The sequence below is a fragment of the Neoarius graeffei genome, chromosome 8 (genome assembly GCF_027579695.1).
Source record: "Neoarius graeffei isolate fNeoGra1 chromosome 8, fNeoGra1.pri, whole genome shotgun sequence".
NCBI lineage: Eukaryota > Metazoa > Chordata > Actinopteri > Siluriformes > Ariidae > Neoarius > Neoarius graeffei.
This window is the reverse complement of record NC_083576.1, coordinates 91,229,863-91,249,162: the sequence shown is the minus strand read 5'-3', so window position 1 is coordinate 91,249,162 and position 19,300 is coordinate 91,229,863. Positions and strand designations below refer to the sequence as shown.

The following is a 19,300-nucleotide window of genomic DNA, read 5'->3' as shown; positions in this document are numbered from 1 at the left end:
GCAATGAATTTGTCTAAAAAATGTGATATCCGGAAAAATTTAATTTCAACTGTTAAAGTAAAAGAAAGAGAACGCTCAGACTTCATCCATAACTGCAATCAACATGATGAGCTGAAAAAAAAGAAGGTGTGGCAAAAAAAAATATGGCAGCAAGTGTGACTTATTTCCTTTACTTCATAAATACAACCCCGATTCCAAAAAAGTTGGGACAAAGTACAAATTGTAAATAAAAACAGAATGCAATAATTTACAAATCTCAAAAACTGATATTGTATTCACAATAGAACATAGACAACATATCAAATGTCGAAAGTGAGACATTTTGAAATTTCATGCCAAATATTGGCTCATTTGAAATTTCATGACAGCAACACATCTCAAAAAAGTTGGGACAGGGGCAATAAGAGGCTGGAAAAGTTAAAGGTACAAAAAAGGAACAGCTGGAGGACCAAATTGCAACTCATTAGGTCAATTGGCAATAGGTCATTAACATGACTGGGTATAAAAAGAGCATCTTGGAGTGGCAGCGGCTCTCAGAAGTAAAGATGGGAAGAGGATCACCAATCCCCCTAATTCTGCACCGACAAATAGTGGAGCAATATCAGAAAGGAGTTCGACAGTGTAAAATTGCAAAGAGTTTGAACATATCATCTACAGTGCATAATATCATCAAAAGATTCAGAGAATCTGGAAGAATCTCTGTGCGTAAGGGTCAAGGCTGGAAAACCATACTGGGTGCCCGTGATCTTCGGGCCCTTAGACGGCACTGCATCACATACAGGCATGCTTCTGTATTGGAAATCACAAAATGGGCTCAGGAATATTTCCAGAGAACATTATCTGTGAACACAATTCACCGTGCCATCCGCCGTTGCCAGCTAAAACTCTATAGTTCAAAGAAGAAGCCGTATCTAAACATGATCCAGAAGCGCAGACGTCTTCTCTGGGCCAAGGCTCATTTAAAATGGACTGTGGCAAAGTGGAAAACTGTTCTGTGGTCAGACGAATCAAAATGTGAAGTTCTTTATGGAAATCAGGGACGCCGTGTCATTCGGACTAAAGAGGAGAAGGACGACCCGAGTCGTTATCAGCGCTCAGTTCAGAAGCCTGCATCTCTGATGGTATGGGGTTGCATTAGTGCGTGTGGCATGGGCAGCTTACACATCTGGAAAGACACCATCAATGCTGAAAGGTATATCCAGGTTCTAGAGCAACATATGCTCCCATCCAGACGACGTCTCTTTCAGGGAAGACCTTGCATTTTCCAACATGACAATGCCAAACCACATACTGCATCAATTACAGCATCATGGCTGCGTAGAAGAAGGGTCCGGGTACTGAACTGGCCAGCCTGCAGTCCAGATCTTTCACCCATAGAAAACATTTGGTGCATCATAAAACGGAAGATACGACAAAAAAGACCTAAGACAGTTGAGCAACTAGAATCCTACATTAGACAAGAATGGGTTAACATTCCTATCCCTAAACTTGAGCAACTTGTCTCCTCAGTCCCCAGACGTTTACAGACTGTTGTAAAGAGAAAAGGGGATGTCTCACAGTGGGAAACATGGCCTTGTCCCAACTTTTTTGAGATGTGTTGTTGTCATGAAATTTAAAATCACCTAATTTTTCTCTTTAAATGATACATTTTCTCAGTGTAAACATTTGATATGTCATCTATGTTCTATTCTGAATAAAATATGGAATTTTGAAACTTCCACATCATTGCATTCCGTTTTTATTTACAATTTGTACTTTGTCCCAACTTTTTTGGAATCGGGGTTGTATCTCAGTGAATTAAGTGTAAATATAAATTAAACACAGTTGCTCTTGTTTTACGTCAGAGTGAATGTTCAGTGTCAGAAGTGGCTCCGTTTCAGTATCACAAACTTTTCAGTATAACGGTCTATTAAGACGTCCCCCAGGGAGTTCACTATAGTGGCACGATCATGAGTGTGAAACTGCTTTCGTATACTTTTTTATACGCTTTTATAAATTGAATACAGTGACATTTTGGACACAACATGGACAAACGCTCTGTTTATTTTTTGCTCCATGAGTGAATATCGATCTCAGAGAGGAAACCACACTCACTTTATCGCACGTCGGCTAACTGGCTAGCTCACACTGATTTGTACTACATTTCTGTTAAAGGTGCTTCCAGTAAAATTGGCTTCCCTTCCTCTTTGCAAATCTTCGATGAGATTCTACACTCACCGGCCACTTTATTAGGAACACCCCTACATTCACCTGCTGTTTGTTTTCTGCAGCCGATCGCTTGATGCATCAGATCACGCAGATACAAATCAAGAGCTTCAGTTAATGTTCACGATGTTCAAACATCAGAACGGGAAAAATTGTGATCTCACAGTGAAGCGTGACTTTCTTTCTCTCACTGTGGTATGGGTGTTGGTTTGAGCCAGATGAGTATGAGGTTTGAGTATTTCAGAACCTGCTGATCTCCTCCTGGGGTTTTCACACACAAACAGCAGTCTCTAGAGTTTACACAGAATGGTGTGGAAAACAAAAAACAAACATCGAGTGAGTGAGCCTTGTTGATAAGAGAGGGTCAGAGGGAAATGGACAGATTGGAAGGATAGAGTAACTCATATAATCACTCTTTACAGCCGTGGTGAGCAGAAAAGCATCTCAGCATGCAACAGCAGACAGAAGAACACACTGGGTTCCACTCCTGCAGCCAAGAACAGGGATCTTACAATCAACAACTAGTTCCTATTAAAGTGGCCGGGGAGTGTTCTGATGATGTCGCTAATAATACTGTAGTAAACCGTTTTGAATTAGGAAGCTCTTATTCTAAACGTTTATGTAATATATATGTTATATATAAATAATTTTTTAAGCATTTATTTCTAAAAGAAGCAATATTATAGATACAAATGCTGTAGAATAAGAAAATAATAAGAAAATATAAAGCATGAAAAGTGTAAAGTCCTCTCAGAGCAGCAGAACCATCTGACATTTGCGTTATAATCATCTCATACACAGAATTATTACATACATTGGGTCATATTCAATATTTTTTTTTCACTTACTAATATTTCATATCTGTAGTGCATTTTCAGATGATTTTATTCCTCCTCGTTATAGCTGACTGTTATTAAATGTACCTGCGATTCAGATATTAAATGTGTTTGTTGTCCTTCAGTGTAACAGCAGTGCACAGGATCTCGAGAGTGAAACATCCCAAACTGCACGCAAATGAGTAAATCAGGGCCTGATCGTTAAAATCACTCACACAGGGTGGAATTATTGGAAATCTGTCCTTTTAGAGGTGTTCAATCAGTGAGGTAAAGGTTACCTCGAGATTGTAGGTGTTTGCTCAACACGGAGCATGAGCGAGGGTTTAACAGCGTGGGTGATGATTCAACGCCGCAGGTAGAAAGTGAAGGGTCAAGCTGTTAATCCATCACCGTAAGAGTTCATTCAAAACTGTAAATGTTAATTAGGCAGTGGGGAATTTTACAGTGCACGTGTGTGTGTGTGTGTGTGTGTGTGTGTGTGTGTGTGCCGCAGTCAGTCAGTTTATTCCCCCAGCGCTGTCGAACGTGACCTCATTCAGCAGTGTGACGTACATGAGGGACGTCTGTGTGTTTCAGTTTCACCGATAGTACACTCTCATTACACACACACACACACACACACACACACACCAGCACTGTGAAGGCAGGAAAGTAAAGAATGCATATAATATGTTTTTTATGCAAACAGTTCTCCCGCATCACTGGTTCAGTGAATCAGGACGAGTTGATAATCAGTAAGAAAGTATGTGAGAGTTTCACTCTTCTGTTCTCTACAGTATTTATTTATGTTTACAGCCAACAGTACAGTATGGAATTAACTGACTTTAATTCATTCTTAGAGGTTTGAATTTTCTCATCCAGCCTGGAATTATAGTGTGGACTATAGAATCAGCATCAACTCTAATGAATTATGAATGAAACATTGATGCTTTCAAAATAACATCTACACTGTAGAATTAGCATCAATGCAATAGAATTAACATTGATGCTGTAGAATTAACAACTATACTGCAGAATTAACATTGATGCAATAGAATTAACATCTACATTGTAGAATTAATATTGACACTGTAGAATTAACATCAATGCTGTAAAATTAACATCTACACTGTAGAAGTTGCAACAATGTAGAATTAACATCTGACTGTAGAATTAACATCAGTGCTGTAGAATTAACATTGATGTAATAGAATCAACATCTATACTGTAAAATTAATATTCACACTGTAGAATTAACATCAGTGCTGTAGAATTAACATTGATGCAATAGAATTAACATTGATGATGTAGAATTGACATCTACAGTGTAGAATTAACATCAATGCTATAGAATTAACATCTACAGTGTAGAAGTTGCGACACTGTAGAATTAAAATCTGACTGTAGAATTAACATCAATGCTGTAGAATTAACATTGATGCAATATAATTAACATCTACACTGTAGAATTAACATCTACATTGTAGAATTAACATTGATGCAATGGAATTAACATACATTGTAGAATTGATATTGACACTGTAGAATTAACATCAACACTAAAATTAACATCTACACTGTAGAAGTTGCAACACTGTAGAATTAACATTGTAGAATTAACATCAGTGCTGTAGAATTAACATTGATGCAGTAGAATTAACATCTACACTGTAGAATTAACATTGATGCAGTAGAATTAACATCAATGCTGTAGAATTAACATCTACACTGTAGAATTAACATCAATGCTATAGAATTAACATCTACACTGTAGAAGTTGCAACACTGTAGAATTAACATCTTACTGTAGAATTAACATCAATGGTGTAGAATTAACATTGATGCAATATAATTAACATCTACACTGTAGAATTAACATCAATGCTGTAGAATTAACATCTACATTGTAGAATTAATATTGACACTGTAGAATTAACATCAATGCTGTAAAATTAACATCTACACTGTAGAAGTTGCAACACTGTAGAATTAACATCTGACTGTAGAATTAACATCAGTGCTGTAGAATTAACATTGATGCAATAGAATCAACATCTACACTGTAAAATTAATATTCACACTGTAGAATTAACATCAATGCTGTACAATTAACATTGATGCAGTAGAATTAACATCAATGCTGTAGAATTAACATCTACACTGTAGAAGTTGCAACACTGTAGAATTAACAGCTGACTGTAGAATTAACATCAATGCTGTAGAATTAACATCTACACTGTAAAATTAATATTCACCCAGTAGAATTAACAACAATGCTGTAGAATTAACATCTACACTGTGGAATTAACATCAATGCTGTAGAATTAACATCTACACTGTAGAATTAATATTGACACTGTAGAATTAACAATTAATTAATGTTAATTGTAACAATTAACATTCATGCTGTAGAATTTACATCAACACTGTAGAATTTACATCAACACTGTAGAATTAACATTATGACTGTCAAATTATCAACACTGTAGAATTTACATCTCACTCTAGAATTAACCCGGATGCTGTAAAATTGACATCAATGCTGTAGAATTTACATCTCACTGTAGAATGAACATTTATGCTGTACAATTTACATCTAAACTGTACAATTAACATCTCACTGTAGAATTAACAAAACTGCTGTAGGATTAACATCACCCCTATAGAATTAACACTGATGCTGTAGAATTAACCTCTACCCTGTGTAAGTCAGATCGGCTCTAATTAATTTACATCTGCACTAATGAATAAACAGTACAGTTTCTACAGTAGAAATAATGTCCAAGCTGTAGAATTAATATATGCACTTATGAATGAATGTCTATATGAATAAATTAACATCTGTACTGTAGAATTAAGATCTATACTGTAGAATTAATATCTAAAATAATAAATTAAAATCTGGTCTGTAGAATTAACATTTACATTGTAGAATTAGTATCTAAAGTAATAAATTAAGATCTATACTGTAGAATTAACATCTACACTAATTAATTAATATCCAGTGAATGAATGAACATCTCTACTAATCAATTAAAATCTATACTGTAGAATTAAAACTTCTGTTGAATTAACATCTGTGTATAGAATTAACATGTACTCTAATGAAGTGTTATGAAGCGTAAAGAGACGCGGGTGAGTGTGATTAGAGATGTGACGTGCCGGGGCTGATGGATAAAGCACTCACTCAGCACCATGATGACAGAATAATGAATTTATTGTTTATTATATTCATTAAATAATGCTATAATTACATTCATTAATGGGTGAATTAACATCTACACTGTAGAATTAAGATCTTTACTATAGAATTAATATCTAATGAAGCGATATCATGTGTTATATTGTACACTCTACAACAATAACATCTACACTGTAGAATTAACATCGGCAATGATGATGTCATCATTCGTACATCATCGGAATATAATTTTCATTTTTCATTTGTCTTGCTTTTATTTTCCGTCTTATTACATTTAACAGCAAATTAAAACAAACAAACAAATAAAATCCCCACCACGGTTTCCTTTTCCCATCTGCATTTTCTCTCCGTGGTGTTTTTCTGGGTTTAAACTCAGAAGTTTGTGTTTTTAGGCTGTGGTTGAGACCCTGCTGAAAAACCTCGTCTCTCAGGCTTCTCCTCGAGAAACATCTCAGGTGTGAACTTCACACAGGTGATTCTAATCACCTGAACCTCCATGTCAACACACACATCACCCGACACATCACCCGACCGTGAGGACCGGATCAGCGCTGTTCAGCAGGAGAGCTGATTTCACACCACATCACTGGGATAAAGCCCAATTACAGAACGTAAATCTGACCTCAGACCATCTCGCTACTCTGAGCTGTCCTCATTTTAGCCTTTTGCAGAAGAATAAATAATTCCTTCTGTGAATCTGTTTGAAAGAGATTGAGGGATGATAACTCTAACCCGAGATCGTAGAGGATGATACGCTTAATAACGGTTCCGTATGGGGTCCGGTGGTTAAAGAACATCTTTAGGCTTTTTGAGAACATGCGCTATACCGCAGACTCGATGACGCAGTTGTGTTTAAGAGCGCAGAGCTCCGTGACCGAACACACACTGCTCTGATCATATCTCGGTCAGATTAGTTCCACTAAATGAAGGAGATTGTTCTGGAGCTCGTTATGGCTTTTCTGTTCTGGACCATCAGTGGAACTGACGCGCCGTAAAACCAATAACCAGCGCAACAACATTCAAAGATTTTAAAACAAACAAACAAACAGTAAAGTATTGACTTCTTGTGACTGTGTCCATGTTTTATCAAGTTACAACGAGGGCTGGGCAATACAGTATGATATCCACTCCCTGGCCCCTTTATGAGGAACACCCCTCCACCCACCTGCTGTTTGTTTTCTGCAGCTCTCGAATCAGCCGATCGCTTGACATCAAATCACGCAGATACAAATCAAGAGCTTCAGTTAATGTTCACAATGTTCAAACATCAGAACGGGAAACAAGTGTGATCTCAAACTGTGACTTTCTTTCACTCTGGCATGTTTAAATGTCTCAAAGGCGACGTCTTTGTACAGACGTTTTATTACCTGCTGTAACTCACCGGATCCATGTTGTGAACAGCTGCAGGATGAGCAGATGTGTGTAATCGGGTGTGTTGTTGTAGCAGGAAAACGATGCCGTGTTTAGCCCCGTGGATCTCTCTGCCTCATAAACCCACACAGCTTCGTCCAGGAGATTCCCCGCTGACACGGTGGCTGAGCTGAAATGTAGCGCTATCAGATGTCATTTTATTGTTTCCTGTGTTCAAATGAGTGCACCTTTATTTCACGAGAAGCCCAGACAGTTAGCAAGTTAGCATGCTAGGTATTTCACACTATAGCTAGTTAACAAACCAGGGATTTAGCATGATAGCAACGTAGCAAGCTAGTTAGTTAAAAAGTGAAAGAGAAGAAAAGAAACAAAAACAAGACTGAGAATACAGTGGTGCTTGAAAGTTTGTGAACCCTTTAGAATTTTCTATATTTCTGCATAAATAGGACCTAAAACATCATCAGATTTTCACACAAGTCCTAAAAGTAGATAAAGAGAACCCAGTTAAACAAATGAGACAAAAATATTAGACTTGGTCATTTATTTATTGAGGAAAATGATCCAATATTACATATCTGTGAGTGGTAAAAGTATGTGAACCTTTGCTTTCAGTATCTGGTGTGACCCCCTTGTGCAGCAATAACTGCAACTAAACGTTTGCGGTAACTGTTGATCAGTCCTGCACACCGGCTTGGAGGAATTTAAGCCCGTTCCTCCGTACAGAACAGCTTCAACTCTGGGATGTTGGTGGGGTTCCTCACATGAACTGCTCGCTTCAGGTCCTTCCACAACATTTCCATTGGATTAAGGTCAGGACTTTGACTTGGCCATTCCAAAACATTCACTTTATTCTTCTTTAACCATTCTTTGGTAGAACGACTTGTGTGCTTAGGGTCGTTGTCTTGCTGCATGACCCACCTTCTCTTGAGATTCAGTTCATGGACAGATGTCCTGACATTTTCCTTTAGAATTCGCTGGTATAATTCAGAATTCATTGTTCCATCAATGATGGCAAGCCGTCCTGGCCCAGATGCAGCAAAACAGGCCCAAACCATGATACTACCACCACCATGTTTCACAGATGGGATAAGGTTCTTATGCTGGAATGCAGTGTTTCCCTTTTGCCAAACATAACGCTTCTCATTTAAACCAAAAAGTTCTATTTTGGTCTCATCCATCCACAAAACATTTTTCCAATAGCCTTCTGGCTTGTCCACGTGATCTTTAGCAAACTGCAGCTGAGCAGCAATGTTGTTTTTGGAGAGCAGTGGCTTTCTCCTTGCAACCCTGCCATGCACACCATTGTTGTTCAGTGTTCTCCTGATGGTGGACTCATGAACATTAACATTAGCCAATGTGAGAGAGGCCTTCAGTTGCTTAGAAGTTACCCTGGGGTCCTTTGTGACCTCGCTGACTATCACACACCTTGCTCTTGGAGTGATCTTTGTTGGTCGCCCACTCCTGGGGAGGGTAACAATGGTATTGAATTTCCTCCATTTGTACACAATCTGTCTGACTGTGGATTGGTGGAGTCAAAACTCTTTAGAGATGGTTTTGTAACCTTTTCCAGCCTGATGAGCATCAGCAACGCTTTTTCTGAGGTCCTCAGAAATCTCCTTTGTTCGTGCCATGATACACTTCCACAAATATGTGTTGTGAAGATCAGACTTTGATAGATCCCTGTTCTTTAAATAAAACAGGGTGCCCACTCACACCTGATTGTCATCCCATTGATTGAAAACACCTGACTTTGATTTCACCTTCAAATTAACTGCTAATCCTAGAGGTTCACATACTTTTGCCACTCACAGATATGTAATATTGGATCATTTTCCTCAATAAATAAATGACCAAGTCTAATATTTTTGTCTCATTTGTTTAACTCGGTTCTCTTTATCTACTTTTAGGACTTGTGTGAAAATCTGATGATGTTTTAGGTCATATTTATGCAGAAATATCGAAGATTCTAAAGGGTTCACAAACTTTCAAACACCACTGTACAAATTGGGAAAAGCCAGAAGGAGGCAGAAGAAGAAGTAAAAGAAGAGGGATTAGAAAGGAGATGGATGGGAAACAGAAAAAATGAAGAGATGGGGAGAGAGAGAGAGATGCTGCTATAACTCTGTATATAGCAGCATGTTCTAGAAGGCTGAATGATTCACTTGCATGTTGGGATCATAATCACATTTCTCTCTCTCTCTCTCTCTCTCTCTCTCTCTCTCTCACACACACTCACACACACACACACACACACACACACACACACACACACACACACACACACACACACACAAAGGCAAAAACGATGGCATAGATCTAAATGATCTGAGAGAGAGAGCTTGTCTCACTTTTCAGCACCATGGACAGCATCACTCTGTTTCAGTTTTTGATGACTGAACTACAATTTAAAAAATCTATATTAAAGTCTTGATTATGTAAGTCAGGAATAAAACAGCGTGTCACGCAGTGTTAGTGAAATAATCAATGTTGGGGCGGTGTGATGATGAAGCAGAGTCACTGTTAGCACCCTGAAGCTGATTATTTTACTCTAACAGCATGACACGCTGTGTTTTCTTCCTTTTATACCTCAGCAATTTGCCAATGATTACAATTTGTTCTTTGTTGTAGAGCACCCTATTGTACTATTTATCCATTTATAGTTACACATGCTCATGTGACTCCTTCGTTCCTGTTCTCACTTACGCTATAGCAGCAATAAACGCTCATTTCCTCACCAGTGTCTCTTTTCTCTCTCTCTCTCTCTCTTTGCAAGTTAATAAGATGAAAATCATCATCATGCAGCTTCTCTCTCTCTCTCTCTCTCTCTCTCTCTCTCTTTTTGGTTTCCTGAGAACTCCTCTGTCCTGAAGATGTCTAAAAACCTAAAGCTTCATCTTTCACCTCTGACTGTTACAAAGCACCGACAATGCAGAAAAATCACCATAGCAACGATTTTTAATCTTTTTGTTATTGGCGGAGCATCTGCCGTATAAGACCCTGTCAATGAGCTGTTGCTATAGAAATGGTAAAGTGTGAAGAGGATCAAGTGCGTTAATATAATACACTGTGCTACTGTCAGAGCTGCTGTTATAGAAAATGAATCAACACCTTCTGACCAGTCAGAGTCCAGGATTCAACTGCGGAGTAATGAACAGATAAATACAGTATTTTGTTCACACATGAATTATTTCCCTGGTATGGTATTGAAGTCTGTTTTTTTTTCTTCTTAGCTTGAATTAATTAGACTTCAGTGTTTAATGACCTGAATAAATATTGCAACAAAACCCTGATTCACATCTCTATAAGAAATAAAAAGTAAAACTAACTCTTATTACAGTCTTGTTTTACAGCAGCTCTGTGAAAGAGAGCTCTTCTTGTTGGTCCTGTGTGTATGAGAGTGGCTTCTTGGCAAGTCGCTCTTTATCCAGTGGATTTATGAACGCAAATGAAACCTGGGAGGTTTAAAATATCACCTCGCCCCGGGCTTTGTAGCTTTTCAGTGCTACCTTTTAATGTGAGCTTTGTTAAAGAGTAAGCTGTACATCAGGGAAAAGAAAAGAGGAAAAGTATTCATTTAGAGCCCAGTATTCATTATGGCTCAGTGGCTGAAGTGAGAAATCCTGTAAAAAAAAAAAAGTTATAAAAGATGTTATATAAATCATGCTGTTGATTAATTTTCTATAAGAGCAGCTCTGAGAGGAGCACAGGTTGATATCAATATGCTCGTTCTGATATATTACCGTCTCCATAGCAACAGCTCATTCACAGCAGGATGCGACACTAATTAAAAAAAACACACGGATTAAATAATCATTGACATGTTGAAGTTTTATTTTCTTTGTTATTAAAATTTAAGGAAGAAGTCTCCAGTGTCAGCGCTTTGTAACTTTACGTTTACGGACGTCATCTGGATGGCGGAGTTTATATTCTTTGCTATTTCCTGATAACAAGAAACAACAAGCTGCGTAATTGTTTTTGTCTTATCAACATTAACATAAAGAGAGAGAGAGAAGGAGAGAGAAAAGGGGGGAGAGAGAGGGGGAGAGAGAAAGAAAGAGAAAGGGGGGAGAGAGAAAGAGAGAGAAAAGGGGGGAGAGAGGGGGAGAGGGAGAGAGAGAAAGAAAGAGAACGAGAGAAGAGAGAGCGCGAGAGAGAGGGAGAGAGAAAGAGAGAGAAAGGGGGGAGAGAGAAAAGAGGGGGAGGGGGAGAGAAAGAGAGAGAGCAAGAAAAGAGAGAGCAAGAGAGAGGGGAAGAGAGAAAGAGGGGGAGAGAGAAGAGAGGGAGAGAGAAAGGGGGGACAGAGAAGAGAGGGAGAGAGAAAGAGAGAGAAAGGGGGGAGAGAGAGAAGAGAGGGAGAGAGAAAGAGAGTGAAAGGGGAGAGAGAGAGAGAAGAGAGGGAGAGAGAAAGAGAGAGAGGAGGGGGAGAGAAGAGATGCTGGAGAGGGAAGGATGTTTATAGCTGCTCTAAAATGAATAAGAACAGAAACCTTTTTTGTTTACTCTCAGGTGAGGAAATGTTCTTATCTTTTTTATTCAGTATTATGAGTTGAATAATTAGTATTTAGCATTTTTAACATTAGTAGAGTCTGTACTGTATACTTCACTTTTATATCAGATGAAGAGCCATATTTGTGAAAACTCTGATATTAAACCATTATTATTATTATTATTATTATTATTATTATTATTATTATTACACTCTGGAGTTGATTATTTTCCAATAACAGCACATCAGCTGTTTTGAGCACTACAATCAGTGTTGTAGTCGAGTCACTCAACCTCGAGTCCAGTCTCGAGTCCCCAGTGTTTAAGTCCAAGTCATTAAAACAAATTTGAGTCGAGTCCACTATTGATCCGAGTCGAGTCCGAGTCCAAAACTCCAACCGCATCATGTGACTGTCTGTTTTAGCGCCATTAACATGAGTTTGTTCCTGAACATGGCGTATGAACAGGTGAATGTGCGTCTCTTTATCAGGGAGTGTGAAGTATTCTGTCAGAGACGGTTGGGAGACGGATGTAAGTGCAGAAGGTGTGTTTATTAATACAAGTGAAGACGGGAAACAATCCAGAACGGCAGGGAAAATCGTAAAATGGTGAAACAGGTGATAGGTCGAGTGAGACACAAGCAGGCTATCGTAGACTCGGCAGAATCAAAGACGAGAAACAGGAAATCAGGGATCAGGAAACCAAACAAGGAATTAAGGCTCAGTAACGTATCAGCAATGCAAATCAATACTTCGCAAAGTAAGTGTGTTTTCACAGTTTTTATATCGGCGTGCTGATTGCACCTTAATCCTGTGCAGGTGTGAGTCGTTTACGGCGCGCCTGAGAGTCCGCTTGGCATGTGCGCTGTCCGGAGCACGCCCGAGAGTCTATCTGATGCACATGCCAAGGCGCTCAGGTGTGACGCTCTTACACGAAATTAGTACAAAAATTAATGTAGATATAAATATCGTATGCCAAATTATTATAGCATGTTACAAAAAATAAAGAAAAAGTCTGAGTCCTCGTCTCCAATTTACGAGTCCGAATGCAGTGAATGCACGAGTCCGAGTCTGAATCCGAGTCATCAGTGCTCAAGTCCAAGTCGAGTCACGAGTCCTGGACTCGAGTACTACAAGCCCGACTACAGTAAGATCCAGTTAATATTGGGTTCATTTTTGTAGATGTTATTTTTCCGTGAATGACATCACAGTTAAGACTTGATGATGCACATGAAGCAGACATGAGAAGATTTTTTTTTAATGTTTGATGAATTTAAGGTGAATAAACAAATGAAATTAAACAAAATCATTTTTAATCTCACTTTTAAGAGTTTGTTGTTCTCCTGTAGCCATAATGTCAGTAATTAGCTTTGTACACCGACTTCCTGAATGTTAATGTGCTCCTAAATAAGACTTTTCCAAGCCCGTGTGTGTGTGTGTGTGTGTGTGTGTGTGTGTGTGTGAGCAGATGATGGGTGATTCTAATGATTCAGGTTCTGTAGGACGCCTTACTGAGCTCACATTATTCTGCTCCCAGGACTTCTTTAAACACACAGTAACGCTGAGTGTGTAATTAGTGCCGTCTCCTGAGAAAGCTTTAATATAACCAACAACAGGCTCTGTTTAAAAAGTGCTGGGCTTCGGTTTAATTTGTGTTCAGTGCAGCAGCCTACGAAGGATGAATCATCAAAATCAGCGATCATCTCCGCCTCCTGAATCGCCGACTCTCTGTCCCAGTCCAGGGGAAACCCACACGCTTCAGTAGTTTCCCGAATAAAAGCTTGGAGGAAAATCAAACACGTTATCGCTTTCCCATCTTAAAAAAAGTTCTAAATGGAGTTCATAATGGTGTTTGGTGAAGTTTGTTTTGGAGCTTCGACAATCCTAATGCTGCTGAAGTTCTATCTGAACATTGTTTCCATAAATATCTGCACGAAACCACATCCAGTTCTTCAGCTATAAAGTTTCTGTTCTCTATAAACTACAGAGCTGAATGCTGTAACGTTATGAAGTCGGCCATCTTGGTTTGTTCCTGGGCTTCTCTGAAACTGACACCGATTGTCACATAGTTCCACTTTGACCTTAAATGATTATGAAGTTCTTCTTACAAGTTTACAATACAGGTATCAAGAAATATTCTATCCGCATTCACTGGATATGAGCAATCGCATGCTCTGATTGGCTACTGTACTACTAGGATATCAGCTCATATACCATGAGTAGAGAAAAACAAAATGGCGGAGCGTGTTGCTGAACCAACCGAGGATGAAATAAAAACTACTCGAAAACAAAACCTAAAAAAAAGCAATAAAATATGGAATGAAAGTATTTGATGGTAAGAACGTATCTTTTTTTAAATGAATTTTTCCAGAATTATTATTATTATTACATTTTTCACAAATTGCTCCTGTCATTTCGCCGGTTTGTTTACATTCTAAGTGGAAACGATTTTGTCGGACGTTTTGTATAAAGTTTTTATTTATCGAATTTGCAAAAAATAAAAATAAAAATGCTCTGTTTCTCAAAATCCAGTGAATGTGGAGAGAATAAAACAGTTATTCCGCTCAATCTCATCGTACATGGATTATAGACGACTCAGTGCTAAGCGACTCGTCAGCTATCAGCTCGTGTATGACTCGATTTTCGTGGAATAACTGTTAAATATTCTGACATCCTGCTCATTCAGTCATAAATGGTGCTCCAATACCAGCATTTCATATGATCAGATATTACGCAGCGTAAACCTCGTTCCCTCAAATGAACAGACGACACGAAAACACAGCGAACTGAATGTACTTCATGAATCAGATTGCAAACTGTTCTCTGAAAACATCAACAAGGAACTTTTGCATCTTCATACAGTACAAGTCACAGAATAAACATCGTTATGGCATTTAGACAGCATGTTTAATCTTTAAGAGGTTTTCATGAGCATTAAAGCAGGGCAGAGAAATGTGAGCACTTCACTTCAGCGAGCACTGAGCCACGCTCCAGGAATACACAGAAAACTCAGCCTTCGTTTCACAAGCAGCGAACAACAACCAGCATAAATAAACAGCTAAATAAAGTTTCTTCTTCTTCCACAGCAGATAATGTCCCTCCATCTCCTCCTGTCCTCTGTATCTTCTTCTGTCACACAAACTGTCCTCATGTCCTCCTTCACCACATTCATCCATAAATCTCGTCTTTGCTCTTCCTCTTTTCCTTCTACCTGCATCTCCATCTCCAGCGTTCTTTTCCCAACCTACCCTGGATCTCTCCTCTGTACGAGTCCAAACCATCTCAATCTCGTCTCTCTCACTTTGTCTCCAAGCCGTCCTACATGTCCCTTTGTCCCTCTAATACACTCATTTGTCCAACTTTATCACTCCTCATTAGGAGTGATATAAAAATGTACATGTAGTTTTACTTATTAAAAAGATTTGGGCCTGAAATTAAAGGAGAAATTTTTCTCTGATTCCGTTTCCAGAAAGCACGTCAGTAGTTGTGTCCAGTGAAACATCCCTTTCTGACCTTGTTCCATGTTTGTGTCTTAATTCCTGCAGGTACATACCAGGGCCAGTGGGTGGGTGGCATGCGTCACGGCTACGGCATTCGGCAGAGCGTCCCATACGGCATGGCGGCCGTGATTCGCTCTCCACTGCGCACCTCGATAAACTCTCTGCGCTCGGAGCACAGTAACGGCACTGCGGGAACGCCAGGCACGGGGGGCGGGATCAGCCCGGCGGCGTCACGCGGTGGCTTCGTCCTGACTGCTCACAGCGAGGCGGAGCTTCTGAAGGCCAAAAAGAAAGGCCTCTTCTTCCGGCGCTCTCTGCTCAGTGGCCTGCGTTTACGCAAGTCGGAGTCGAAGAGCTCGCTGGCCAGCCAGCGCAGCAAGCAGAGCTCGTTCCGGAGCGAAGCAGCCATGAGTACGGTGAGCTCTGCCGCCTCAGATGTCAACTCCACGATCAGCCTGGGCGAGGCCGAGGGCGAGCTCCTGCCTTCCAGCACCAACGCCAACGATGATGCCAACGACGATGACGGAGTGGATGCTACGGCCACCGAGAGCTACGCGGGTGAGTGGAGGAACGACAAGCGTGCCGGCTGTGGTGTGAGTCGGCGCTCGGACGGTCTCTGTTACCAAGGCGAGTGGTTGAGCAACAAGCGCCATGGCTACGGCTGCACCACGTTTCCCGACGGTACCAAGGAGGAGGGGAAGTACAAGCAGAACGCACTGGTCAGCGGCAAGCGCAAGAATCTCATCCCGCTACGTGCTAGCAAGATCCGAGAGAAGGTGGACCGTGCCATCGAAGGCGCAGAGAAGGCAGCCGATATCGCGAAGCAGAAAGCAGAGATCGCTTTATCCAGGTGAGTGTGAAAAGCAGGCACTACCTCATCCTTATCCTCATCCTCATCCCCTACTGAGAGCCAACAGGTGGAGGAGTTATTAACAGAATTAGCCTGAAATTTACGATGGTCACAGGGTTGAGTTTCAGTCCCAGGGCAATCAAAGCCCCTCTGCAATCAAAACACCACCTGACCCCATCTTCTCTGGTGAACACATGCCATATGAATTTCTTTACAGGCATTTTCAAGCTGTGGGCGGAGCTAATTTCTGGCCCAGAAAAAAAATTAAACAGGTGCCTGAAACAGAATCTAGTGAGACTCATCGCACTACAGCACTGCAAATCAGTTTTTCCAAGCTAGATTTAAAATAATACGATTAAAAATAGAGCTGGAAACACTTTTTAAAATTACATACAGCTACTTTAATCCTGCACTGTGCTCCATTTTATGCTTGGACTGAATTCTACCTCATGTGTTGATTGGTTGAGGACATATCTGGTGTGATTGGTTGGAATAACACGAGCGGGAATGAAAAGTTGTCTCGCTCTCTGATTGGCTGAAGCAGATCCAGTGAACACACCCACATGTGCGGATAGAAGCTGAGTGAGAAATGTACAAACAAATGCAGCCAAATCCACAAATAACTGATACAGCAAATGAGGTTTGGTGTTTGAAAGAAATTGTTTGTGAATTTTACAAGTATTTTATTTATTTTTGGATCTCATTGTAGATTTCTGAATCACTTATTGTTTATTAGCTCATCTGACTCGGCTGATTGCCACGGCGTGGCGTCCGTCGTCCACAATTCGGTTAAGTTGTATCTCCTCTGTCAGTTCAGTTCTCCACAGATTTCTGTTCCGATTATTTTGTTTGAAGGAATTCATCACTCCGCACAAAACTTGGTCTTTGTTTTGTTAATTTTTTGCTAACGAGTTACTAATTCAGACAATTTAACAAATTTTCCAGGTCTCTCAATAGAATTGTATCTCCTCTCTGATCTATCATGCGAATTCAGTTCTGATGGATGTTTTGGGTCGATCTTCCCTCGGGGAACAAAATGTAGTCCTTTGCTGATGTTCCTGTTGTGAACAGTTTGTCATGGAGGTTGGTCGTCTCGCTCTCACATCGTCACATTTCAGGTTTTTTTGATGTTTTGGTCGTCATGGTGGTTTTGATGGCAGGCCAGATGAGCTCCTACACCCTTGACGTTCTGGTTTGTGGATCTTGTTTTATGTTTTGAGGAACATCTGCTGTTTATTTGTAAATTGTGAAGTAAATATGTCCTCGCACTAGAGACTCCATCCATAAACGTTAACTGAACGTCTCCTCACAGAACATCGCCACATCTGATCCGTTTGTGTGGAGTCTCCTGTACAAGTCAAGTGCGTTAAAATAAACCTGTGAGCTGCTGTTATGGAAAATTAATAAAGATCATTGTTAAATGGTAGAGCAAGCAGCAAAATGAACACTCTCTCTCCTAGTTAAGATGCTCTTAACGCAGAGGCACGGTGGTGTAGTGGTTAGCGCTGTCGCCTCACGGTAAGAAGGTTCCGGGTTTGAACCCAGCAGCCGGCGAGGGCCTTTCTGTGCGGAGTTTGCATGTTCTCCCCGTGTCTGCGTGGGTTTCCTCCGGGTGCTCCGGTTTCCCCCACAGTCCAAAGACATGCAGTTAGGTTGACGTGGGGCGGCCTTGGGCTGAGGTGCCCTTGAGCGAGGTACCGAACCCCTGACTGCTCCCCGGGCGCTCTGGTGTGGCTGCCCACTGCTCTGGGTGTGTGTGTGTGTTCACTGCTTCAGATGGGTTAAATGCAGAGGATGAATCTCACTGTGCTTGAAGTGTGCATGTGACAAATAAAGGTTTTCCTCCTCCTCCTCTTCTTCTTCTTAGCATTAACGCTACGTTCACACTGCAAGGCTTAATGCTCAATTCCGATTTTTTTGTGAAGTCCAATTTTTTTGTGAGGTCGTTCACATTAACAAATATATGCGACTTGTATGTGATCCTCAGTATGAACGAAAAGCGACCTAAAAGTGTTCCGCATGCGCATTGCAGGATACGACGACGTCACACGCAGTGAGCATGGCCGGTGTTTACGGAAGTAAAACCGCCCGGTTGCGGTATGACTCATCCAATCTAGCTTGAATAGCTGCATCCCCCCAAATGGAAATCAGCTCCCTAACCTCTGCGTCCTTCCATTGAGAAGATTCAGAACCTTCACAGCCCGAAGCGTCCCTCGCATTGATGTCATGCGCAGGGGCGCAGATACGTTTTTTGAACTGGGGGGGACAAAAAACTGGGGGGGACAAAGCTGCCAGCAAACCAACCCCAATCCCGATATGCCTGTCAAACTTGTTGTTAGTAACCATAGCAACCAAGCTCGAGCTCGCAACCTGTGCAGTCTGCGCAGCTCAACCAACCGAATATCAGTCTTTGTTTTGTTTTATGTGAGTTGTTGCAACTATGTATACACTGCTGTGCACCTCAATAAACCGAATGGTAATTAGTCTTTTGATTTTTCCGTGAGGTTTGCCTTATGCAAAGAAAGACAGCATAGACGTTTTTTCCTCCCTATAAGTGGGGGGGACCGAACGAGGTGAATTTAAATATGACTCGTCCCCCCCTCTATCTGCGCCCGTGATTATGCGCCATGTTGTTGTAACTTTTTTTGAGAGACCCGCCGCCTACTTCAGCGCAGAATAGTGACGTTTGTGGCTTGTTGATGACGTGTAAGTCGGATGAATGCGACCTGGCGGTTCAGACTGAAGTCGCATATGAAAAGAGCGGATAGGGATCGGAATTAGGACCACATATCCAAACGGCCTGGGTCGGATTTGAAAAAATCGGATCTGTGTCGTTCATATTGTCAATAAAAGATCGGATACAGGTCACATAT

General features: G+C 40.6%; 1 protein-coding gene across 1 annotated transcript in view; it reads left to right on the top strand.

Annotated features, from left to right (window-relative positions):
- Positions 1 to 19,300, top strand: part of jph3b (junctophilin 3b) — a 97,908-nt gene that overhangs the window by 41,265 nt on the left and 37,343 nt on the right. Inside the window, exon 2 of the mRNA XM_060927113.1 lies at positions 15,623 to 16,427. Coding sequence (XP_060783096.1) covers positions 15,623 to 16,427 — 805 coding nt within the window. The remainder of the gene's footprint in view (positions 1 to 15,622; positions 16,428 to 19,300) is intronic.